This window comes from Salvia hispanica, chromosome 6 (assembly GCF_023119035.1).
Source record: "Salvia hispanica cultivar TCC Black 2014 chromosome 6, UniMelb_Shisp_WGS_1.0, whole genome shotgun sequence".
In the NCBI taxonomy this organism is placed as follows: domain Eukaryota; kingdom Viridiplantae; phylum Streptophyta; class Magnoliopsida; order Lamiales; family Lamiaceae; genus Salvia; species Salvia hispanica.
Genome location: NC_062970.1, coordinates 40,186,485 through 40,213,404, shown reverse-complemented (window position 1 = coordinate 40,213,404; position 26,920 = coordinate 40,186,485). Strand labels below are relative to the sequence as shown.

General features: G+C 35.6%; 3 protein-coding genes across 3 annotated transcripts; 1 reads left to right on the top strand and 2 right to left on the bottom strand.

Moving 5' to 3' along the window:
- Positions 1-231: 231 nt before the first annotated feature.
- LOC125197031 (ethylene-responsive transcription factor WRI1-like) lies at positions 232-2,107 on the bottom strand. The gene is made up of 6 exons (XM_048095725.1): positions 1,799-2,107; positions 1,629-1,711; positions 1,458-1,466; positions 1,278-1,366; positions 562-686; positions 232-354 (listed from the first exon to the last, which is right to left on the bottom strand). The coding sequence occupies exons 1-6, from the start codon at positions 1,990-1,992 to the stop codon at positions 270-272; spliced, it is 585 nt and encodes a 194-aa protein (XP_047951682.1). The 5' UTR covers positions 1,993-2,107; the 3' UTR covers positions 232-269.
- A 5,302-nt stretch (positions 2,108-7,409) lies between these two features.
- LOC125196120 (DNA gyrase subunit A, chloroplastic/mitochondrial) lies at positions 7,410-20,254 on the top strand. Its single transcript, XM_048094500.1, has 27 exons — positions 7,410-7,907; positions 8,460-8,529; positions 8,645-8,710; positions 9,269-9,370; positions 9,495-9,539; positions 9,631-9,729; positions 9,838-9,924; positions 10,562-10,632; positions 11,124-11,232; positions 11,353-11,415; positions 12,298-12,363; positions 12,495-12,583; positions 13,478-13,526; positions 13,773-13,859; positions 14,059-14,152; positions 15,078-15,148; positions 15,235-15,324; positions 16,026-16,151; positions 16,233-16,390; positions 17,252-17,333; positions 17,421-17,585; positions 17,663-17,764; positions 18,332-18,465; positions 19,054-19,174; positions 19,301-19,355; positions 19,446-19,545; positions 19,910-20,254. Exons 1-27 carry the CDS (start codon positions 7,474-7,476, stop codon positions 20,016-20,018), a joined length of 2,844 nt encoding a protein of 947 aa, XP_047950457.1. The 5' UTR covers positions 7,410-7,473; the 3' UTR covers positions 20,019-20,254.
- A 1,490-nt stretch (positions 20,255-21,744) lies between these two features.
- On the bottom strand, positions 21,745-24,872 carry LOC125193214 (probable inactive leucine-rich repeat receptor-like protein kinase At3g03770). Its single transcript, XM_048090975.1, has 7 exons — positions 23,358-24,872; positions 23,135-23,268; positions 22,808-23,048; positions 22,530-22,735; positions 22,393-22,442; positions 22,197-22,308; positions 21,745-22,109 (listed from the first exon to the last, which is right to left on the bottom strand). Exons 1-7 carry the CDS (start codon positions 24,697-24,699, stop codon positions 21,849-21,851), a joined length of 2,346 nt encoding a protein of 781 aa, XP_047946932.1. The 5' UTR covers positions 24,700-24,872; the 3' UTR covers positions 21,745-21,848.
- Between the last annotated feature and the right edge of the window lie 2,048 nt (positions 24,873-26,920).

Below are 26,920 nucleotides of genomic sequence, written 5' to 3'. Positions count from 1 at the left end.
TAGCCCCACCCTTTCCCACCCCACACCACCAAGGGAATATTTCTGAGTTTTATAAAGAACAAACTTAGTTTGTGAGGTCTGTCTTAATCTTAATACTACTATATATTAAGACAGTATCAGATCTCTGCAACTAATTAGGTGGGTTGGTAACTACACCATGGTTCCTTATTTTGACACTTTTATAATCTAATAAACATAGTTAATTCATTTTTTTATAGAGTGAATAGGGTATTGTACAAACAAATGAACTTGAGTTGAACAAATGAAGGCTACTTACTGTAGGTTCCTAGGTAGAGGTACTTGTTTCCGCAAACACGCCCAATTCTAGCCTCCCACCGGCCATTGTGATGGTGCCTGTCCAAATACGAAATTATGCTCAAGTCAAAATATGCATGAGCGGAAATTAAATTTGTATTCAGTAACATATTTGTAACCGGATTTTGACTCATGGTACAATTATTTGCATAGCTTAGTTGGTTAGACTTTTCCCTTCGACCAAGGGATTGGTTTGAGTCATCTCTGTTTATGAATTTTCTTTTGCTTTGCTTCTTGACGTATTACCTTGCAACGCCGCGATATTTAGAAACACCTCTTGAAAAGCCACTGCTCCGCCTCCTAAGTGAGGCCAAATACTCTTCTCTAGTTAAATTTTGCATCTCTTCAACATCTTTTGCGTAGCCCTCTACCTGCATTATCACGTGGTCTTAATTAGTTTGCTAATTGCTGCCTTCACCTTCAACACATATTCCCTAATCTATTATACTATAATCTAATCTAATCTGAATCCAACACTCTTTGAATATCCCCTATTTTCACGTTTCTTAATTTTTCTGCACACTACCCCCGCACGTGCCCAAAAGCACATTTGCTTCAATCCTTCTTAAAATACTTCATGACCACATATCCAATGCATTTTCAACTTCACTCTAATTTAACACACATACTTAAATAAACCCTATCAACTTAGATGGTTCATGTTGGCAAATAAAATAAAACAAAAACAAATATTTCATGAATTTCTAAGATAGTACTCTATCAGGGCAGCTCGACAACTGTGGACAAAAAATCTTTTATCTTACCCTGACCCATTTGGGCCAAAACATAACAAAAAAAAATGCTGACAATGCGATTATCGAAAGCACTATACAAGTGTATGAGTCTCTTCTCCTATCACTAATTGGTTTTAAGATGGATCATACGAAGTTCTATTATTCACCCATACTCCGTAATAAAGTGATTAAAGTGAATATAATGAGGAGAGAGGGAGAGAGAATTACATGAAAATTGAGAATGGTAGAAGGTCCCCAATATTTAAGAGCAGCTAGATCGTAGGTTCGAGCCGCATCTTCCTCATTATCATAAGCACCTACATTAATTACACATTTAATCCATTCAAATTGCTCGCCTAATCCTCTGCATGCACACATTAATTCATAAACAAAACGGAAAAATTTTACCTAAATAGACTGCGTCAGCCACAGACGCGCAAGTGATCACCAAGCATACAAACAAAACACAGTCAGAGTCGTTCAATTAACTATCATTAATCCATTAATTAATTAAGCTAAGATCTCAGATCTCTTTGATAGAAATAAAAAAATTAAAGTGAAAGAGAGAGAGATAATCACTTTGTCTTCCCCGCTTGTTCTGGATGCTGTTCCATGTAGTCTTATCCCAGAGGTGAGCTTCGTATCTCCCAGTCCACCTATGCCTAATTCGCAATTAAACAATCGAATTGATCAATTAATGTCACGATAATCGCATGCATGAGAGAAAATGAATGTGTGTGTGTATGTACCTTGTGACGCCTCTGTAAATGGAGCTTCGCGATTTGGCAGAGGTGGCGCTGCTGTCGCTCTGGTTTCTCTTGGCTCGGACGCGCTTGGGCTTAGCCTTGGGCTTCGGTTCGGGCTGTGCGATTATGGATGGCGATTCGATGCAGCACGAGGATGAAGAGGATGAGCACGAATTTGAAGGAGACTTTCTCTTCATTCTCTGTTTTTCTTTTGTGGAGAAGAAAAGGCTTCTTTTTTTGGTGAAGTACACTGGTTAGCCTCTGTTTATAAAGAGAAAGAGAGGGAAAGATTACTAGTGTTGAAGGCCATAAAGCTGCACTTTTTATTTTTTTTGGCTAGATTTTTCGCCATCAATATAGATAGGTTGGGAGTTCGAGTCAAACAAATAAAATACTATTAATTATTGATTACGAACAAAAGAGTCCGTGAGGTTGTTCGATAGTCCATACCGAACTAACTAAAAATATATTCTGCGTAGTACTACTCAATTTTGGTCTTCTAAAAATAGAGATTTTAAGACGAAATTGGTAAAATATGAGTGACAAAGAGAAAAAAGTACTTCATTCATTTCCTCATAGTTGAGGTGAAACTTTTTGGCACGGAGTTTAAGAATGTGATGTTGAGTGTGATAAATAAATGGATAAAAAAGTAAGAGAGAGAAAAAAGTAGAAAGAATAAAGTAGAAAGTGAATAAAGTAAAAAGAATAAAGTAAGAAATAGAGAAAAGTTATATTATATACAGAAACGACTTAACTATGAGGGAACTTTTCGAAATGAAAAAAGGACTCAATTACGAGGGAACGGAGGGAGTAATCAAAATAGAAGTATTTGTGAGATAAATTGGAAATAGGTTATTTTAGTAAATAGTACTCGTAGTATATTATTGTTATAGGCGCTAAAGGTATTTTTGACTAACCTTAAAAAAATTGAGTAAACTCAATAAAATTTTGTGGATTTAGAAGTCTTATTGTAATATTTTGAAAGGGGAGTGAAACTGAAATCAAGAAACTAAAATATGCTTATATAGTGTTTGTTCCATTAGCATGAGATTTTGGTCGGTTTTGAATTACTTTTATTATTAATTTATTATTATTTTATGAATATGTGTTTTAGTATTCTGTCATATATTTGGGGGAGGGTATATGAAGTGGAATTTAATAATCATGTAATCTGGTCCCATACTTTTAAATAAACCATGAAATTATACAGTGTGAAAAAAATAAACAAACTCAACAATAAATAAATTTTACTAGTCGAAATCAATGTTGGCAAAGAAAGGGTGATTGCAAAAGCAAGATGGTTTGAATTTAACCTGGTGGTTGAGTTAAGTAAACCATAGTTAATAAATATTTTCAACACTTGGCTTCACCACTCAGCCATGCTACCAATTGGCACTATAACATCTGTGGCTTTCTGCACTTAAATGGACCTCTCTAGACATATATAGATTTATTTATTCAAAAATTGCTTTGCTTAATTATTATTAGGAACCATAGGATTTTAATAATAATGTTTAGTTAATGGGAGAATAGATCTGTAAATTTTGTCAGTAGATAATTGTGGCTATAGATGCATGTATGATGTATGGATGGTTTATATAATTAATTAACGGCAAAACACATTCTTAGGTCCTTATACTTTAGTCAAAATGTTCATTAGGTCCTTGTACAATTTTTTCGTTTCAATAAGTCCTTATACTTTTCACAATATTTTTATCAAGTCCTCGTACAATTTTTCGTTTTAGTAGGTCCTTATACTTTTATCATTACTTTCATTAGGTCCTTGTACAATCTTTTATTTTAGGGACTTTTTTACATTTATCTTGGATAATAATCTAAATTTAATTAAACTTAATGAACTTTTTAATATTCCATTATTTAACTTAGCATAGTCTATAAAGATAAAAGTAAAAGATATTTTAAAATAAAAAATTGTATAAGGACCTAATAAAAGTTATAATCAAAGTATAAGGACTTACTAAAACGAAAAAATTGTACGAGGATGTGATGAAATTTATGAGAAAGGTATAAGGACCTATTAAAACCAAAAAATTGTACGAGGACCTAATGAACATTTTGATTAAAATATAAGGACCTAAGAATGTGTTTTGCCTTAATTAACAGCTTGATTATTCAAAATTACAGTCTAAATGAAATGTCCTTAATGCCCTCGATGGGAGAGGTCTGTCACAATTTTGTCTATATTGAAAAACAAAATATTTTCCATATTTTTTTTAAAAACCTTTTTGTCGCTTAATATATGATGGTCATCATATATGTTGCTGTAATTTGACAAAATTCAAATTCGGCTTTGGTAAGATGTCGTCATTTTTTTCCCTGTTATTATTGTTTACGTCATAAATATACATATACATTCTTAGTTGGCTTTTTTATTTATGTTATAATGTTTAAATAGAAATATTAGTTTATTAACAAAAGAGATGGCATTCATGCTGTCATGCTCATGCATATTGGTTTAAAGAGAAAAAAAAGTAGAATAATGGTGAACTAATTTTCTGTAAAGAGATTTTTATTTAATGCTGGCACGCTGCTTTTGGAACACATAATTGGAATTGAATTAGAATTCAGATTCAATGGAATTAAATTCAAATCATATGTTTGGTGAAATGAAGTATTCTCTCTGCCCTAGATTTATAGTCATATTTTGCTATAAAAGTCTATTCCATATTTATAGTCACATTTAGAATTTTTCATATTTGGACATAAAATTTACCCCATTATTCACTAAAATTACACCCAAATGTCATTATCTACATTAAAATAAATCAAAACAAAAATACAAAATCAAAAAGTCAAAAAGAGACCCACCTTCAACCAACTCACTTCATTTATCACACACTTCATCATCTCACTCCACCATCTCATTTCATTTACTCCCTCCGTCCCACATTTGGAGTCACTTATTGTTATAGCTCGGATTTTAAGAAAGAGTTGAAGTGTGTAAATAAATGAAGTGAGATGGTGGAGTGTGTAATAAATGAAGTGAGATGGTAGAGTGTGTAATTATGGAATGAGATGGTGGAGTTGGTTGAAGGTGGGTCCCTTTTTTACTTTTGATTTTTGTTTTGATTTATTTTAATGTAGATAATGACATTTTTATGTAATTTTGATGAAGAATGGGGTAAAATTGTATGACCAAATATGGAAAATTCTAAAAGTGACTCTTAAACTGGGACAGAGACTTTTATGGCAAAAAATGACTCTTAATCTGGGACGGAGGGAGTATTACACACTCCATCTCTCACTTCATTAATTACACACTCCACCAATTCCTTAAAACCCGTGGCATAACTAAATGTGACTATAAATCTGGTATAAATCTGGAACGGATGGAGTAATTAATATGGATTGAATTTAAAAAATTTATGCATACTATATACAAAATACACTCACACTCACATTCACACTCACATTACACAAAATACGCAAACTACACACATTTCACACACTAGACGCGTTACACGCATTTCACACACTACACATATTACACACATTTCACACACTTCACACACTTCACGCACTACACACATTTCACACACTACACTCACTACACGCATTTCACACACTACACACACTTCACGCACTACAACACTACACACATTTCACACACTTCACGCACTACACACATTTCATACAAAACACACACTACACACATTTCTCACACTTCAACATTTCACATATTTCAAGCATCCAATTTTTGGATATATAATTTTTTTTTAGATTTTTTTCGATCCGAACCGAACCGTATCGAAAAATTAAAATTTTCAAAAAGTTTAAATAGTGCTAAACAAAAAAAAAAACTGAACCGAATTTAAAATTTCAGTTTGTGAAATGTGTGTAGTGTGTGAAATATGTGTAGTGTGTGTAATGTATGAAATGTGTGTAGTGTGAAATGTGTGAAGTGCGTGAAATGTGTGAAGTGTGTGAAATGTGTGTAGTGTGTGAAGTGCGTGAAATGTGTGTAGTGCGTGAAATGTGTGTAGTGTGTGAAATGTGTGAAATATGTGTAGTGGATATATAGTGAATTTATCTAATTTTATGACTATTTGGAATTCAAATTTTCTACTTTTGATATGAAATTAAAATTTTGGAATTACGATTCAATTCCAAATCCAAACATTTTTGTGGTGCTAAACATAGGATTTGGAATTGGAGCTTCCAGTTCCAATTCCAAATCCACGCCTCCAATTCCATGCTCCAAACACACCCTAAGAAAACTTACTACTCCTAGAGATGCCCAAGGTTTTCGGTTCAGGCGGTTAACCCGTGGAACCGTGAGATTTAAATCGAACCGAAATCGTCACTTTTAGAACCGTAGTTCGGTTCAGATTCTAAAATTTCGAAACCGAAACCGTGCCAGAACCGCCGATTCCGGGCGGTTCCAGACTGGAACCACGAAAAATCACTAGAAAACGTGAAACCGAGCCAAAACCGCCGGATTCAAAACCGTAAAAAAACCGTTTGAAAACCGGCAGTTTGAAACTAGAACCGGAACCGCTGGTTTTCGAACCAAAACCGAAACCGTGAAATAGTCTCACGGTTTGGTTCTGATTCCACATTTCCTAAAATCGGAACCGGCGTTTCCGGTTCATTTAGTAACAAAAAAAGGATACTCATGCATATCAGTCTAAAGAAAAAAATAGCGTAGAATATCTAAATTTGATTAAAGAGAGTATTCTTCTTTAAGAGAGATTCTATTATTGTTTCACGATTTCTTCCTTTTTATTTATTTTTCTTTTTCGTTTATCGAAATGAGTGTAGAGGTTTGAGGATTGAATTTGTAAGTTTTTTTGAGTAAAGAGAGTACTTTTCAATGATTATGAAATTCATAAATCTGTTGGTACATTACAAGATTTGTTTATGCTTTTCTCACTTTCAAAATAACATGTGTGGCACTTAAAATTATTTTTGTCGTACCAAAAATAATATTTATAAAATAAAAATAAGATACTATTTTTAAGTGAACTTGAAACATTATGTATCATTTATATAGTTCAATCTTTAAAATAAAGATAAGAACTGAATGACTTATTAGTTGAAAGTACAAAGTATATCAATTAACCGCACAAAATATATCAAATAAACAAATTTATTTTATATAAATTCCCATATTAAACGGAATATAAATTGGTATTGCAATATAACTTGAATTATTGTGCGATATAGTATGTAGATTATTTTTTTTTGTCATATATACAAATTCACTTTGTCATGCATATAGATTCATTTTATACAATATACAAATTCTAAAACTATTTTTATTTCAAATTGGGATGAACTATTTATTTATTTATCTCTTCTATTTTAATTCAAAAATCATTCTTTTATACCTATATTCCATAAAAATTTACCTTCACATTTTCGACTTGAGATGATCTACTTATCTAATTATTTATCCAAAGTTTCCTAATAAAGCTGTCTGTATGTTAAAAAAATAAAATAAATCCGACAGTTCAATTTATTCTCATCAAAATATATAAGTAAAAAAAAAAATAATAAAATCCTTCTTTACTTTAAATATTTACTTTAAAATAAAATAAAAATCAATTTCCGGCAAGTTTACTGCTGCAGAAGATAAACCCTAAAACAAATTTAGGGTTTTACAAATTCAAAGATAATTCTTTCCGCCCAAACTGAAGTCCATTTCCGGCGATGGAATGAATCCGAGTTGCATCCGACCCGGAACCCATTTCGGACCCCCCGCCGCAGCACCCATGGCCTTCGCCGCCGGACTCCGCTTGCTCCGCTCTCACCCACTCTCCTTCTCCTCCGCCGCGCCCCCTCGCCTGCTTCTCGCTCGGCGCGCCTCCGAGCACCGCCTTCTCTCCGCCGTGAGCCCCCACCAGCGCCGGAGGTTGTTCGCCGCGAAGGCCTCCTCGAGGCGGAGGGAGGATGAATTGGACGAGAACGGGAGTGTGGTTGCCTTGAAGGACGGCGGCGGTGGTGGTGAAGGAGGCGATGGTAGGATAGTGGTTACGGAGCTGCACAAGGAGGCAACGGAGGCGTACATATCGTATGCCATGTCTGTGCTGCTAGGCCGGGCGCTGCCGGATGTTAGAGATGGCCTCAAGCCTGTCCACCGCAGAATTTTGTGAGTTCATTGCAACTCAAATATCTGTTATTTATTCAGTGTTATCTTCAAATTAGCACCCTGCGATGTGTAACTTAGGCAGGGTTAAGAGAATTTGTAAATTTCTGATTGGTCTATAAGGTTAATTTAACTCAACTGTTGTTGCTACTTACCTCAGTATATATTCAAAGTATGTAAACTACATGCCAATTTTGGCTTGTTGAGCTGGGGATTAACTACTCGGGAAAACTTTTGATCTCCTGCACGTCCCTGTCCATGATGTATACTTAAATAGCTTTCTTTAGCATTGCAGATCGCTCATGGTTGAATTTTTATTTTATTTTCATGTTGACGTTTTTTCTTTCCGCAAAATATTTTTTTTTCAGATTCTTCTGTCATGCATTACATTGCTGTGTATAATATTTTACTGATATTGTATTTTTTGTACTCATCATAAATCTCAGCTAGTGACTTGATCTAAGGCATATGTCACTTGTCACCTGCAGCTTCTACTATATATGCATTGTTTGATTAAATGTCCTTCTAATTAGATCATATTATATGGATTATCAGATACGCAATGCACGAGTTGGGCTTAGCATCAAAGAAACCACACAAGAAGTGTGCCAGAGTAGTTGGTGAGGTTGTATTTCGGTCTATTAGTATTTTTTTGTCGGACGTGAAACCCCCCTGATGAGATTATTATTACCGTTATGCATTTACTACCCTTATGTATTGTTTGGCTTGGTCGGATGCAGGTTCTAGGCAAGTTCCATCCACATGGAGATACTGCTGTCTATGATTCATTGGTTCGAATGGCTCAGGTACCTGTCGGATTATAGGCCTTTCTGATCCTTTCAATAGTAGAAAGTGACTAAAAAGTGAATCATTATGCATATGCCAAAGGAATCTTGGTTTTCTATTTTCTACTATGATGGTTCAGTTTTTCTTTGTATTACTTAGAATCCATTAGCTAGGAGTGATATGCTAAAGATGACAAGAGATAAAAGTGATCATTGTCATTATGTTGTTTCATTCACCTTTTAGCAAGTGCTTATAATAGAAGCTGAATCATGACTTCCCATAATATAATGCACTATTACTTTTTATTCCATAAAGCTACTATTTGCCTAGTATCATGAGTACAAGTTGTTACCTCTCATAACCTAATTATGGATATATAAGTTATGGCAAGGCATATTATTTGGGGGCAAGGACCTAACTTTTTTGGATACACATGTTTTGAACATCTGTTTGCGCTCTCAACTTGCTTGGCATGATGATAAAGTGTTGATTTAAGTATTTGGACAGGTCCATGTAAGACAACTCAGATACATATGCTTGTCTAATCTTTCACATATTCCTATCCGCTTGCATCTTAGGATTTCTCCTTGCGCTCTCCACTGATTCGTGGGCATGGGAATTTTGGTTCTATCGATGCGGATCCTCCTGCAGCAATGCGTTACACTGAGTGCAGGCTGGAGGTAGTCTACTATGATTTTTTTCTGAAGCACATGACTTTAATTTATAGGTGTTCCTTTTTCCTTAGTCTACTACTCCTACTATAATGAAACTGATGAGCACCAATATGCTGTTGTTATTTTTCAGGCACTCTCGGAGGCCATGTTATTGGCAGATTTGGAACAAGACACGGTGTGTTTCTGTTAATAAATTGTCCCATTGTTCAGTGATCGTGTGTTATGTCTTTGCTTCTTTTACTGACAAACATGCATACATGTTGTAGGTTGATTTTGTTCCAAACTTTGATAATTCACAAAAAGAACCATCGCTGCTTCCTGCTCGCATCCCCAACTTGCTACTGAATGGGGCTTCAGGGATTGCGGTATCCAACTGAACTAGCTGAAATGTTTTTGCCTGGCTCTCGGCTCTTCATTCACTTGGTTTCTTGTCGATTATCATTTCATTAATTAGCTTTTCTTCCTCCCACTAGGTTGGAATGGCTACCAATATTCCACCACATAATCTTGGGGAGTTGGTAGATGCACTTTCTGTTCTGATTCACAATCCTGATGCAACGGTATTGTTTTATCCAGTCAAGCATCACGATCTTGTGATATTTTTTCATGGTATCTTTTGATTGATGAAAGTAGTTACTTTTAACTAAATCTAAGCATACCTTGTGATCTTCTTTCACTTCCTTTATGATTGTTCCTTAAGTCACATAAGGTGGTTAATTTTCTTTTATCTATTAAGATTGTAGCTTAATAATTCTGCTTATTTATTGCTGGCTACTTGGAGCAGGGTGTTTGAATCCATTTCTTTACTGTGAAGTAGACTGCTTATTCCCTTTCCCAGTAGTCAACTGGTAGAAAAGTAAAACCATAAAGTTAGTATGTTGAACATATCAGTGTCCAAATTGTGTATCTTAGCCTGAACTTCACCAGTCGAGCATGAACTTAATTTTTCTTCATTTTTAATGTCTAAATTTCTTTTTGCCATTTGCCAATCTGTATAGCTTTAGAGGACTTCTAAATTTGGCATGATTATAAGTAGCGGAATCATGTATGCTGTGCTGTGTGATTCTTCTTGTTGTCAGTTTTCTCATTATTCCTTTATTATGATTGTGATTACAAAGTAAACTTCGATATTCTGCTTTTCCACCATTGACATTTCTATGGAGAAGTAAGTTTCATGTAATTGTTTTTTTTCAACAGTTGCAAGAATTGCTTGAGTACATGCCTGGACCTGACTTCCCAACTGGAGGAATAATAATGGGCAATATTGGGTAGGTTATTCCTTAGCCACATTCTTGGTACATGCTAGTGATATAGATGCACAGCAAGTTCACATTCTTGGTACGTGCTAGTGATATAGATGCACAGCAAATTGAAGTCTTCTGCATGCCTTTTACACACTACTCATGCTGGGAATATGTGATTTTACTATAATGCTTATAAAACAGATCTTTGCATACCTGGAGCTGAATTATGTGGTTTAATTTTGGAATTTAAACCTATCGCCTAAGGGGATAAATAAATTTAAAAATTGAGCAAATCTTCTGGCAGAAAGGAGAAGATAAACACTAGTGTGCTTTGCTACTGTAGATGGCAATTTGTCTCTTTATATGTATTCTGGAATCACTATTGTATTTTGTCATCATAAGACCCCCTCTCCGCTATTCCAGTTGACTGTATCCTATGTATCCCAAAAATTTATTTTGCTTTGCAATCAAACACAACATGAGATGAAATAATTTGAAGTTTTTTATCCTTGAAGTATTTTGGACGCATATCGAACTGGACGAGGGCGAGTGGTGATCAGAGGGAAGACTGATGTTGAGTTGTTGGATCCCAAGAGCAAGCGCTCAGCAATTATAATAAAAGAGGTTTTATCTTTATCTCTTTACATTGACTTATTAGCTATCCCCCCCCCCCTTGGGGATGGGGTGGGGCTTTAAAGATTAGTAAATGTCTTACTCTATGTTATTTTGTTTGCACTGAAACAGATTCCGTACCAGACCAATAAAGCTTCCCTTGTTGAGAAAATTGCTGAACTTGTGGAAAATAAGGTATCTAATTACTTGGGGTTTCCCATGAATGTCTTTAAATAAGCTTCTACTTATTCAAATGTGGTTAAATGTGTTGGAATTGCTTAAATACATGTGTTTATTGAATTTTGAACATATGTATTGTATGCTAATATGATCTGTTGTTCCATATGTAAGGAATTTGTTCTCTCCATTAATACTCTTTTTGGGTGGTGGGGAGAGATAGAGGGAGCTTGCATTCAGTTTGTGCTCTTCTCGAGAAGTCTTATGATCTCATTTCAACCTTTCGTTTCACTAACATGTTTCTTTGCTATTCCTTAGCAAGTAAACCTGTCTGTATGCTTTTATATAAGAGTTCTAGAGAGATAATTATATTCGTTTGTTCATAAGCATATTTGCATATTTAGAAGACATGGTTCCTTCTTAGTTTTAATACAAGAGAGTACTTTCAACTTCGTAGCTACCATAACTTGACTGCTAGCTGAACAGAGAAATAACCAGATGAAAAGGTTAGGACACTTTACTTCTATTGGAAGCTATTTAAAAAGTGCTAGATGTTTCTAAATTTGTACAATAATATCACTTTTAGCTATGATCTGGAATATAATTTTACGTAAATATCTGGACATGAGATCACTGTTAGCTGTCTACTGCCCTTGGAAAAGAAAAAAAGACTAAAAAAACCTCAGAAGGAGGAAAAAGAAAAGGACAGCCTAAAGTATCTTGTAATCTGAGTCATCTGACTATGCAAATATAGGTTCCTAAAAATACTGTTAATTTTTTATTCCTCTGTTATGTAAGATTGCAAAGTTATACTTACTAATATACTATCTACCTTTTTAGATTCATGACATGCAGATATTATTGATACCATCTGATTACAAACATTTCCCTTTCTGTTAGAGTTTGGAGGGAATAAGTGACATACGTGATGAGAGTGATCGATCTGGGATGCGCATTGTTATTGAGGTAATCTTGTAGAAATTGGTCTTGTTGAAATGATTTGTCTGTTCATGAATTCTAAGTCTGATCAAAGTCAAAAGCAGCATATACATTTTCTATTTCTAGGCTTTGATTGTTCTTTATTCCATCTTAATCAGCTCAAGAGAGGATCAGATCCCTCCATTGTATTGAATAATCTTTATCGTCTTACAGCTTTGCAGTCAGCATTTAGCTGCAACATGGTTGGGTGAGTTATTTGAATACCAGTCATTTTGTATTTTATAATATTTATGATGATAGACATGAGTTCTTACATTTAAGCATTTTCTTTGCAATAAGAGAGAGAATATTCTAGGTTTTTGTGTAGATTGCAGACCGGAAGTTAATGTGCTAAAATTGTTGTTTGAGCGTTACTGTTAGGACAATTTTCTAGCTGGAATGACCTGTAATTGAATAGCCGGACAATCCGATAAGGCTGGCTCGAAATAGCCTAAACCTGATGGGATTGACTCGATGATCCAAATCTCTGATTGTTACTAAATTTTAAAACTTAATTATCTTACCTTCTACAGTTCATATGATAAGAATATTTTCACATTCTTGTGGAATGTGTTTTGGTATGTATAATATTTGAAAGTTATATTTGTCATTTCACTCCAACTCTTCATATAAAATATTTTGATGTGACAAAAAAAAATATAATCATTTAGGAAAAATGTAAGGCAAATTCTTATTTAGTGTGTTTATTTGTTACAAGTATAGGAATAGGATCATCATAAGAGATATATACTTTTTTGTAAATTTTATTGTCCGACAAGCCCAATTGTTTAGACTCTCGCCTGAAACCTAGATGTTGATGAAACAATGTAGATTTTTTCCATGTGTCAAAACATGGGCACTTATATATTTGCTTCTATTCGGTTTTTTAATTACATTCCTTTTATTGAAAGGTGTGTTTCACTGTTCTTTTTTGGCATATCAAATGAAGATTGTATGTACTAGACTCATATAGCTGTCATCTATCAAGGTCTATGTTTCCTTATCAGCAGCATCTTTCACCCTTCTAATAATAGTTAAAAGATACTCCTACTATATTTTTATTTTATGGTTTTCCATCCTTACCTTTTGTTTCTCGTTGTAGGATCCTTAATGGACAACCAAAACTAATGGGGCTGAAGGAATTGCTTCAGGTGACAGGATCTTACCACCTGTATTTAAAATCTTCTAGATCAATCTGATAATTTCATTTTGCTTAATAAAGTTAACGGATGAGCCTTATTCAAAATATTATTGGGTGGAAATCGTTCGATTTATTTGTTAAGCAATTAAAAAAGAGCAGTTAAATAATTTCATTAAGGAAGAAAAACTAGATTAATTTGTACTATAATTATTCTGTGAGTTTATTCCTATTTATACTGTATTTTATTTTTGTGCAGGCATTTTTAGATTTTAGATGTTCTGTGGTTGAAAGGCGTGCAAAATATAAACTAACTCAAGCTCAAGATCGGTATCACATTGTAGAGGTTAGCTAATAATTCCAGAGAGCTATTGACTTCAGATATATGTGAATCACATTGTTTCTTAATGTCATCTGGACCCATTTTCTAAATTGCTATAAAATGCGAACATCAGTTGTGATAGTGGATTCCATTCGTAGTATTTTGCAAGCTCAGCCTTTATAAGCTGCTAATATATTTTCCCTTTGGGGTTTCTGTATGTAAGGGTATTATAACAGGACTTGGTAATCTGGACAGTATCATTGACATAATCAGGAAAGCTTCTAATCATGCATCGGCATCTGCTAATCTAAGAAAAGGCAAGCTTCGCATCTTTCTTTCTTGACAACATTGAAGTAATCATGATTATTGAAGCTGTAGTAAAATTACTGCTTTCCATGCTCATAAGTTTCTGATATACATGTTCATATTAGAAAATTATGGTTGTTGTGCTTTGCCTGTGCTGGTCTAATCTGATTAATGTAAGTTGGGCATGTCTGCTTCCCTTTTGTTGTTTTTGAAATATTTGAGGATTAAATATTCTTTAGCTGAGAGTATTGAAGGAAACCTCTCTAAATGTTGCTCCAAACATACATTACCCCGCCTGGAGACCCAACTGTTATTAGCCTTAGATTTTTAACATAGACTTATATAAATTTATAGTACTATTATTATTATTATTATTATTATTATTATTATTATTTCTATGCCAAATAGTTTTAATAATAGTTTTGGTTAATAAAAAATTAAATTTTGAATTTAACTAATTCCATGTTCATGGGATTGGGCAATACTATTGGGGAAGCGAGGGATGGATAATCTCATAATTACTGGTACATGGATTCCTTCTGGAATGATGATTCCTACTATCAGAATCACGTCAGCCATACCATCCCATTCTCATTCCTTCCCTACCAGCCATGCCCTAAGTAGTTACACCCTAGGTTATGTCCTCTTGTGAATAACATTTATGCGTTAATGTTATATTTCACTTCCCCTTTACCCATCTTTTATTCTCTTTAGGCATTACATAGTATAGTTGCTATCTTTTGTGCATGGAAATTGATTCTATTTCATTTCATGGGTATTACTTAATTAATCTCATGTCATTTCTTGTAATCTAGAACTTTCTCATTTCTCATTGTTATGGTTTATTGAAGCATCTTCTTGCATCAAATACCATCAATGTGTGCCCAGCAGTATAAGTGTATCCATTTTTATTTATCAAATAGCATCTTATTGCAGAGTTCAACTTGACTGACAAGCAAGCTGAAGCTATATTGGATATAAGCCTCAGAAAGCTAACGTCACTTGAGGTATCTGTGTATACTATGCACCTATAGGTCTATATTTGTTTCATGGATGCAGATATTCCTGACTAATTGAGCTGTACATTCTCCAGAAAAACAAATTTATTGATGAGGGGAGATCTTTGTCTGGACAAATTTCAAAACTGCAGGAGCTTCTTTCAAGCAAAAAGTTAATACTTGAGGTGCTTTTCTGACAGAACATACTTGCTATTTATTTGTTGAGTCTATGTAATTATGATGCTAGAGTTCAAAAGTTATAAATTATATACTCGCATTTCCATTCTGTTGCCAGTTACTATTATTTTAAATAGGGATAGGATCAAAATACCCAACTAAACCAATTCATATTCATATAGGCCCTATAGGAGGTAGGTTCTTTCCATGGGATTTAACACCTTCCATTTGTTGAAAATGGTAGTTTTTTTCCATGGGATTTAGGCTTGGGTTTCACTTAAAATTTCAGATCACCAATTTTATCTTGTTGATAATTTCTTGGAGACTTGGTCTAAGAAGGGATTATTGATGATTCCGTTTTGATTTCCTAACAATTTTCAGGTGCCTTGGCTTCTGATGTGTTCTCTTTCTACTTAATTTTGCTTATCCCAAATTTTCCAATAGTAGTTTCTACGATACTTTATTCTGGTGGTCAAAGTGCTCAGAGGGAAATAGTTGTGGGGAAATTTCAACCTTATCTGTTTTTGGGTGTTAGAATAAGGACTATACTGGGATTTTTTCTTTTTCCTTGTTATTATGATGTGGTGGTGAGTTTGAAACTTTTGAAATAAATAATGTAACCGACTTTGTTTACTTCTGAAGGCGAGTCATATATCTGATTGCATATTGTTATCTTATTACTAATTTTGATTTTTTCTTTAATTATTAGATGATAGAAGTGGAAGCAAATGAGATAAAGAACAAATTTTCTACTCCTAGGCGTTCAATGCTGGAGGACTCTGATAGCGGCCAGCTTGAGGACATAGATATTATACCCAATGAAGAAATGCTACTGGTGTGTAATATTTACATTGTTAAGGTCTGAAGCAGATTTTCTGCAATTATTTTTCTCAGGAATGTTCCATACTACTTTTAGGCACTTAGTGAAAAAGGCTACCTAAAAAGGATGAAGCCTGACACATTCACTCTCCAACACCGTGGAACTATTGGAAAATCAGTAGGGAAATTAAGAGTGAATGATGCTATGTCTGATTTCCTTGTTTGCCGTGCACACGATCATGTCCTTTACTTCAGGTACCTATGCCTACTCACCTTTTCTATGGGTTTTTTATTCTAGATAGTCATTGGTATTATTTGTCTCCACAAAAATCTTAATGTTGGTCAAAGTATATATTCTTTGAATTCTTTGATTTAGCTCATATGACTTGTAAAAAGAAATAAATTCCTTTAAAGTTTGTTTTGACATGAACTTACTATGCATCTTTGTCAGTGATTGCATGAGTATGTTATATAAATATTGTACACAAAAGCCTAGTAGATGAGCCTTCTGAAGAAAAGAATATTTTACCGCTCTAAGGGTTAATTTTTTTTTATTGGAAGATGATGTGGTGCACGCTGATATCATTGAGAAATAACTAAGAAGTGGCAATGATAACATTGAAGGTAGTAGTTGCTCAGTAAAAATTTAGCAATTATCTGCAGCTCCAATATACTGAATCATAACTAAGAACTTAAATGACATAACTGAGGATGTTGAGAAAGAAATGATGTGATTTGGCTATTGGATAATGAATGTAAAGCTTAGTAAAATCATAATTTATTCTGGTACATCTGTTGGGAATTAATGGAAGGGTTAATCATTGGCCGTGTCCCTTAAATTCAACTTTTCTGAATAATGTCCCCAGCTTATATGCTTTCATTTAAAATTTTGGGGAAGTTTAACATTTGTCCTGCCACAAGGTGACTTTATATATCATTGCTGGTTTCTTTTTGCTAGAACGCGGATTTCTAATTACAAGCATATGTGTGTCTGTTATTTGAAAAGATATACATCTTGTGTATAATCAATTAATTTGCTATGCAAGGATACTGCATATAATCCATTCTGGTTTGTTGCTCATTTCCAACAACCCTTGCTGTTTTATCCTTTTACAGTGATAAGGGAACAGTATATTGTGCCCGTGCCTATAAAATTCCTGAATGCAGCAGGACTGCCGCTGGCACACCTTTAGTTCAAGTAGTGCCATACTCTTCACCCCAGTCTCTTGGCTTGTAATACTTTCCATGTTTTGTTTAATGACCACTGAATATCTTTTGGGTACAGATCTTATCCCTTTCTGATGGTGAGAGGGTAACTTCTATAATTCCTGTCAGTGAATTTGAAGGAGATCAATATCTTGTGATGCTAACTATGAAGGGATATATCAAGAAAATTTCTTTGAACTATTTCTCATCGATAAGGTCTACTGGAATCATAGCAATTCAACTGGTTTGTCTGCTTCTTTGTTCCTTGGAGTTCTGGGTATTAGGCTAATTGGGCCCTAATTAACTTACTGAAACTGGCAGGTTCCAGGTGATGAGCTGAAGTGGGTGAGGCGTTGCTCGAATGATGATTATGTGGCCATGGCATCACAGAATGGAATGGTGATTTTGTGCCCTTGTGAGAATGTAAGTTACCATCCCTTTTACCTTCTCCCTCACTGCGATTTCTTAAATTAAGTGCTGAGATAACCGACTTTGGAGCTATAATCAGAAACTGATTTTTCAGTAGAACTTAAATCCAGTGTTATCAAATAGCGGATATGGCGGCACCATGGTGCTATTGCATGGCGGTTGGTGGTGGAAACGCCATAGTACCATGGCGCTGCCATAGCACCGCCATATCCACCATTTGAAAACATTGCGTGTGTACTGCATTTATGAATGGGGCATTATGCTAGAAACATGGAGGTTAGAGTTGTATTTTATGCTTTATTAATTGTTTTAAGAGTTTTAGACGTTATATTTTTATTATTTTCTAATTTTTGAGTTATATATAAATATATAAGTATTCTATTATTTATTTAATTATTGACCGCCATATCCGCCATACTAATACGCCATATCCCTATGGCGGTTTTTAGGCAAACCGCCATAAGCCGCCATACGAGATAGATAACATTAGTTAAATCCATTGGCTACTGCTGCTGCAGTACATGATTCAGCTTTTGTTGTTTGCTTTCTTTATCTGATTAGATGAGAGCACTTGGGAGGAATACTAGAGGATCAGTTGCAATGAGACTGAAACAAGGGGATAAGATGGCGAGCATTGATATAATACCTGCATCCTTGGGAAAGAAGATCGAGAAAGGCTCTGAGACACTGCCCCCGTAATTTCACTACTACTTGTTAATCTTTATGCTTTTTGTAGGAGAGTAATATATTCATGCACTTTCCAAGATGATTTTGTTTGAACTCTGATAGAACAATTTGCAGGAAGCAATTGTATGACTCATAGGGAACTTTTTTCTCTTACTCTATCTGTAGTCTTCTGATGGAGATAAGTTGCTATAAAAAATAATTCAGTTTCTAATAGGGTGGTTTATTGATCGAGTTATGGAAAAGTTCATAACAAGCATAGACTCAACTCGATACTACTTTTCTACCAAGTTACTCTATTATCCATAGAACCTTTGCAGTTCTAATTGTGACTTTATGGTATGCTATCTCTGTCAATAATGTGGTCAAGAGTTATAATTCCACATTAAACATAGTTAAAACACGAAACTGTGGCATTGAAGTCTACATAGCATCTTTCCCATTTGATGTTGAATAGATGAAATTTTTAAGTCTACATAAACATATGTTATATTGTGTCATTTTAATAGCTACACTGCCCCTTTTCATAGTTTCATTTGCTTAGTTTTTTATAATGTACTGTATTATTTATCATGAAATGTATTGGTTTATTTGTGTAGTGGGAAGAGATTTTCTGGTCCGTGGCTGCTGTTTATATCTGAAAGTGGTTATGGAAAACGAGTTCCTGTTGCTAGCTTCAAGACATCATCACTGAATAGGGTTGGTCTTATAGGTTACAAGGTTGGTTACCTTCTTTCTTTTATCTGGGAAAGGAAACATGTAACTATACAATGTAGTGTATTTCTTTTGTTCTGTTACTCTAGCTCACGCCTCTAATCTTTGAAACTTTTTCCCATAATGATGCAGTTTTCGGCAGAAGATCGTCTAGCGGCTGTATTTGTAGTAGGATTCTCAGTAGGGGGTGAGGCTTCCTATTAACATTTACACTCTACTTTATTCAATGCATTAGGATAGCTGATCACAAAAACTAACGACATATTGGTTTGTATAGAGGATGGAGAAAGTGATGAACAAGTCGTGCTTGTCAGCCAAAGTGGAACAGTGAACCGGATCAAAGTACGGGATATCTCCATTCAGTCTCGCTATGCAAGGTACTTCGTTCTTTTGGTACCTGTCTTTTAGTGCTTGCATGCTAGTGTCTCAAAAGCCGAGTTGTAGAGTTGGAAGATAGAAATTAATATCATGGCCAGTCATATCTTTTTTCAACACCCTAAGCCGAGTTCTTCCTTACCTAATTGTCGGCCATTTCCATTGCGAAGGGCTCTTTAGTGTTAAACAATGTCTCTTCTTGAGCTTTAGGGGTATCCCTATACTTAATAGCCTAAAAAGAGTATTTGCTTCACTTTCTCTCGCAATAAAAGCATAACAAGATCGTGATATTGCACTCATAGAATGATATTTTCGGTTTTGTTGGCGGATGATTAAACATGAGTTGGCCTTTCACAATCTTTGCAGAGGGGTGATTCTGATGCGCCTTGAACATGCCGGAAAAATCCAGTCGACTTCATTGATATCAGCAACTGAATCAGAGGAGGAGGAACTAGAGGAGGAGGCTGCAGCATGACCTGAGAGGCTCGAGTTTTGAAATCTCTACCGCTACTCCTCGATTTTTGGCATGTAAATCTTGTAAGATCTGGTGATACAGCATAGGTACTTTGTATAGTCGCCATTTTTAGTGTACATCTCCGCAGCAATTTTCTTGAAGCAAACATTACTTTGTGCAGCTGTGGAAAATAGATAATCAGGTCCTAGCAAGTTGTCAAAAAAAGATTACTATTTATGATGAATATTTTTATTATACATTTTGTCTACAGTGTTGTATATCCCTCCATTCCTTAACCTTTGAGCAAAAATATAAATTGCAATTCTCTATATTCTCGTTAAGTGCAATACATGAACTCAAAGTTGTGACACAATGTGAATATAGAGAATTACAATTTTATATTCGTGCAACTGTTCTAGCATATTACTACTATTTAATATAGGAATAAAGCATTACACCGCCACATAAGGGGAGAAAACTACATGAATTATTACTATTTAATTAGTAGCATCACTGAAATGAGATAAGAGAGTGTCTTGCCGTGTAAATTTGAACTTCCCAGATCCAGAGAATCCACTAGACACTGGGTCTAGGAACTCAGAGTTCTGAATCCTCGAGTTACTTGTCATTGGGCACACAATCACTTCCTTCCCCTTTCAAAACCCTTAACCCGCTATGCTAAAAGATTAGTACAGGGAAGCAAGTATCGAATCCACAGAGACGGATGTGTAAGTAAACATGTTAAAAGACTTGGAAACTATTTTTGGCTGCTGCCATGCAATTTTCAGTATTGAGATTTAATTCTTAAGCAGATCTACTATTACTAGACGAGGTAAACAAGAAAACAGAATTTAAACATCACAACCATGCAAACGTGAACAGATCCAAACACTGGATGCTTCATCCACTCCGGATCCAAGCCATCCACAACAAACCAACACGAATTCCATCTCCGATCTCACAGATTTAACCAAATTCAACCGATCAACTACTAATCTCCACGCAATTTAAACTCCAAACTCAGATCAATCACTAATAAGTATCAAAAGCAAACAGAAAATGCAACTATAACGTAAAACGAAACCAAAGCAATAGATTCCATAGCAAGTAGTGCAATATTCAACAGAAACTGAGCAAAATACGACCGAGCTTCGAACAGCGAAGTCTCGGGAAATCCATAAACATAAACAGAAAGCAGGTAAAGAGATTGTATCTTCGCCTCCCGTGGAGACGGTGTTACACAACTACCGATAAATTTCTGAACCGTAAACCCCTAAAAGTGTGTGAAGAGAATGAGAAAGGCTGAGCTAAGAGCTGATGGTGATAAACGCAGATCCTTTCATGTTGAGTGCGTGCTCTTATTTATATCACAGAATTTATCCCCATAACCAATGCATGAAATTAGCCTTATCAATCACCTTATATTCATCCCTTGACAAAAGAAATTAAATACTCACCTTATATTCATGGGCGGCACGGGTTTTAAGAAATGTTAAGAAAAGTGGGTGGAAAAAAGTTAGTAGAATAGGGGTCTCACTTGTATATATTAGTTTTAAATGAAATGTGAGTGGAATGAGTTAGTGGAAGGTGGGACTCTGTTGCCATTTATGGTAAAAGTGAACCGAGATTCTTATTCGCGGACGGATTAAAATGGAAAAACGGGATTCTTATTCGCGGACGGAGGGAGTAATGGTTATAATCAATTTGACCTCAAAAGATGGCAATTATTTAGAGAATGCATGAGAAGTTCAAAATAACCGGTTCTCAAAAATATTTTCAGCAGCTGATAACTCAGTGCAAATCTAACAATGTATACATTTTCCTAATACATCATAATTTATAACAGCTTAGTCATGGTTCAGCTGGATTGTTAAGGCATGGAGAGCTTCGATTGCTGCTGGAGTTCCGATGCCATGAGTCCTCAACCTGAGCCGCGAACTGCAAGTTCCACACGGCGTCCTCCATAGAAGGCCTCTCTTGTAGCTCGTTTGACAGGCATCTCAAGCACAGCTCCATCAGAGTCCTGAGTGAATCATCTGAGCATTCCTTGTGAACTGACGGATCCACAATGCTTCTTCGAGCCATAGAATCCGCCGCTAGGCTCACTGATAGCTGTTCAACAAATCAAGTGTTGAAGCTCTCTGATTTGAGAAACAAAGATAGTAACATGCATAGTTAGTTCATGCTCTTTATACTTACAATATCCTTGGATATATTGATATCGTTGAGAGTGTTTATCACTCTTCCAACGATCATTTCTAGTAGGATCACCCCAAAGTCATAGACGTCATGCTTCTCCTCACAGCCCGACCTGTAATGATGCACAAACGGATGCATGAAACTACTTCTTCGAATGAGATAGAAGACAGGTAGCCTAACAAGGGTATGCGCTTACATTGATCCTGACTTTGGCTTCGAACCACAATGCCGGTCTTCTGCTTGGCCCTAATCATCAAGTCATGATATATAGTTCTCAACAAGATAAATACAGTAGAAATTAGAAATATAAGGATTCTGAGATAATTCACTTACTGATATCCTATTCTCCACCAACAGGGGTAAGTTGAATTTCTTGATCTTCACATGGAGGTTGTGGTCGAGCAAAACGTCTGTTATTTTTAGGCGATTTGAGTACACACCGGGTACTATCCCCGTGTGGAGGAAGATGATTCCACGGGCTACTCCAATCCCGGCTGCTATCCTCTGTGTCCAGGTGAACTTGTGTCTTGACTGTCCATCTGTTGAAGATTTTGAGACTTATCCATAAGTTAACATCGAACATCAGCATTTACAGCATTTTGAGTTTGTACCTGATATATACTTCCGGAGGGTTCCGTTTGGGACGTATTCGGACACAAGAAGAATCCGGCTGATGCTTGAATCATCTGGATGGCACTCGAAGCAGTGGCCTATCGTGCTAACCAGATGGCAATGCCTGAGTTTGGAGTTCAACTCGAGTTGATGTGTGTAAGTTTGGATGCTGTGTTTTCTCTTCACTTTCAAACTTCTTATGGCAATGGCAGTCTCATCTGTGAGCCATCCTTTGTACACCTGATCCCATTAAAGCATATGTAATAACATGCGAAAATGGAAAGAACCAAGCCAAGATGCAGACTATATGATAAAATAAGTGGTACCTGCCCATAAGAACCTTCGCCTATGAGATGTAACGCGTTGAAGTTGTCCGTAGCCTCCTTGAGCTCGTCCACAACGAATGTCCTATACGGTGAAAGGCCAAGAGCTCCCAACTTGATTGTCTCAGATATATACCCTGCCAACATATTCATTTCATTTCATATCATTTGCATTTATCAATCAAACATTTGCATTTTACACTGATGTGTAGAAAGAGAGACTCACTTGCATCCTTGAGAAGCTGAAGTGTGAGTCCAGGCGACACCTTATCAACAATCAGCCTCGTCTGAGGAGCTTTCCCCGGGTGCATATGGCGCTTCGCAAGTTCCCTCTTCACAAACAGGAATGTGAGGCCAACAAGTGTGACTGTACCAACAACAGCCCCAACCAAAGTTGATGCAAGAACTGCTATACCATGAGGCCTCTTCTCCTTTTTCCGAGGCGAGATCCCCACGGCCAGAGCCTCACTGTGACAAAACGGCACAGGATTCTGATGCAGGTACGTCGAAGACAAACAATTCCCATCATACAATACGACCCTCTTCCCGTAACCAGTCCCGTTGAGGCACTCAGGCAAGTCACCAGTCAGCCGATTTTCAGACAGATTCACAAATGTGAGCCCTGCATTGCAAGACATGTTCTGCAAGAGCTTCCCAGTGAGCTTGTTCCCACCAATGTCCAAGTAAGTCAGAGACGGGAGCGACAGCAGAGACGGGGAGAACGCCCCCACGAGCTCGTTCGAGGAGATATCAAGCCTCTGAAGCTGATACCAAGAGCTCACCTCATCTAATGACACAATGGAGTGAAACCTATTCTTCCTAAGCACTAAAGAAACAATCTTTTTGGGAATACTAGGAAACTGAGGTCCAAGATTGTTGTCTTCCAAATCAAGAACTTGGAGATTTGTCAAGTTGTGAAGCTCAGCCACTTCACCAGACAGATTATTTGCAGTTAGCACAAGAGCCCTAAGATTCACCATGGTCGAAAATGCCCTCGGAAATGAGCCACTAAATGAGTTGTTCTTCACACTCAACACCCTCAATGAAGGCAAAGAGCCAATCCAATCAGGAATCTCACCCTCAAACCTATTGTGATCCAATATAAGAGTCTGCAAATTCTTAATAAATGACATTTCTCTAGGGATTGAACCACCAAACTGATTTGAGGTAACATTCAATATCTCCAAAGAAACCAAACCCCCAATCTCAGAGGGCAATGGCCCCATTAGCCCTAGTGATACCAAAGACAGCACCTTCAAACTTGGGAGCTCAGCAATATTTGAGAACAATGCAGCAGCTGAGAAATCTTGGCTCAAGTGAGGGAACCAGTAGTTACCAGTGATGTGGAGCTGGGTGATGTTTCCTTCATAGCAAGCAAGAGACAGAATCTGAGTTGGCTCATTGTTGCAGAAATCTTGATCCTCATCCTCAACAGCTATTTCCTGTGGGAAGTTGAGCTGCTGCTTGATCTTCAAAAGGGTTTGGAACTGAGAATTCCCCAACTGGTTTGAGAAAATGGGCTGCACCAAAAACAAGAAGATGAAGAGAAAGATTCTTGCTTTAGCCATTGATGAACCAAGAGAAACTACTACTGCATGTATGTATATAATGTGTTACACTAATAAACTAATACTATTTCCCATTTCCCTGATTCTTGGATGCTTTGTAAAGTGTATTTTATTCAGCAAAAGACAAATGCATTGAGAATGTGAGCTTGCAAATGACAGTCATTAGTTTTAGAGTACCAACACGTAGCACATACTACACAAATTTAAAGAATCTGGTTGTTACTAAGGAATAATCAATTTATAATTTTAAGTTTATATTATTGCAGTTTTTTGTCATGATTGTTTTACTACACATATTTTATGCAGCCACAGTACTTCATTGGTCTAAGATGACCCTAGCCTCATAGCAATAGCCAATACAAATATTGTTTGGATGTCAGTCAAGCATAATTCCAAAAATATAGTTTGATTACAAGCAGAAGATTTGAAGTAAATTATTGTGTGCACTTTATTCAAAGAAAAAAAAGCAAGAATTAGGCTTAATTAGACATTAAGAACAATATATTTGATTGAAATTACAAAATTGATGGTTTATACAAAAGAATAGTTGATCAAATGTTCTTGGAGAAAGAGCAAGAGTTAATAATTTCATGCAAAAATTAATAATGTCAAAATACCAAAGTTGCATTAGTTTTAAATACTTGTAGACTTTCATGAATTCTAGCTTAATACATATTTCTACACATTATAGATAGGAGTGTCAATTATTAACCAAAATCATATGAGAAATAGTGACAGTAAACATTTGGCTGCTATATCAATTAATCATGAAACCAAGGCTGAAAACGAGACAGGAAAAGGCATATAACTAGAAAAAAGTGAATAGTAATTGGGGCCACAAAATGGGCTTTTTGTAGAAAGTATCCAAAATAAGTTCACAAGATGTGTCTGCAATGGAAAAGAGAGTATTGAATCTTCTAGCTTTTGTCACATCATGAGCAAAATTGAAGTCACGGATGGTTTGAAAGAATAGGGTGAGGATTCTTGTGAAAATTACGTCCCATTCACATGTCTTATTTTCTTGAATCTTTGTAATTGTTTGCATCTATTTCACTAGAGGTGACCACCTCTCTTTCTCAAGAATGAAATGAAGACAACTTGCATATGTTTATGGTGGTGGGCCGCAAAAAGATCGTGGGCCAGATGATTTCATCCGATTATATGAGCGAAGATCGAGATGGGATATGATCCGAGAAGAGATTATCATCCTTGATGTCTCACTGTCAATTTTTTTTTTCACATTTTTCTCTACAATTTCGGTATGTTGTGGTTTGGTTTAACTCCCTGGATTTACTAAACCAATTAGGATTATAATATCTTTTATATAGTATAATTTACATTCTTTAGTTACAATTATAGTTTAGATTATTTCATGGTATATAACTTTTTAATGGTAGGAGAAATCACAATGTTTTGTCGATCGAACATATAGTCGACTATACAATAATTTTGACAAAATTTCCAATCGTCTAATAGCTCATAATCTGTATTTGACCGATTTTTCTATTACAATGCCCAAACACATAGGACGCCAAAGTTTTTGGTCATGAGATAATTGAGAAAATTGCAATATTTATAATGTGATCGGCTATTTTCTAAAGTTGGGAGATTAATCAGAAAGATCAAACTTGGGTGATTTTTCCAGTAAATTTTCTTCTTCTTTTTTTTTTTTTTAATTCTCCTTTATGCAATAAATGTTGATTATTTAGTTTTATTAGAATATTAGGTGGTGCTTAATGGAGTAATAATGATTTGGGTCATTCCCAAACTTAACATGCGAAGATAATGCGAATAATTCCTCTTGGATTGGGCTTTGTGCAGTATGCCGTATGGTGTGGGGTTGTATTTTAATTAAGGCCTTCCAATTTTATTTTTTTAAATTTTGGTAAAGAATCAATTATGTCTCATCATTTGAGGCAGAAATGAGTGGTCTTTGTTGTGACTTGTGATGGAAGAAATACTATTTTTAATTATTTATGTGTATCTTATATGTTCAATCAAATATAGGAGGTAGAAAGTATTTTTCCTTATATAACTAATGTTCAACCACTCACCTAACCTTACTGGACTTGACTTTTTCTCGAATATTTTTCATCTAAATCATTTTCAAAGTTTGAATCAAGAAAAAGCCCATTGAATTGAAGAACAAGTTGGAACAAACAAAATCTGATATTGTGACACGTGAATATAATCTGATAGTGCATGAATACATCCAATATTA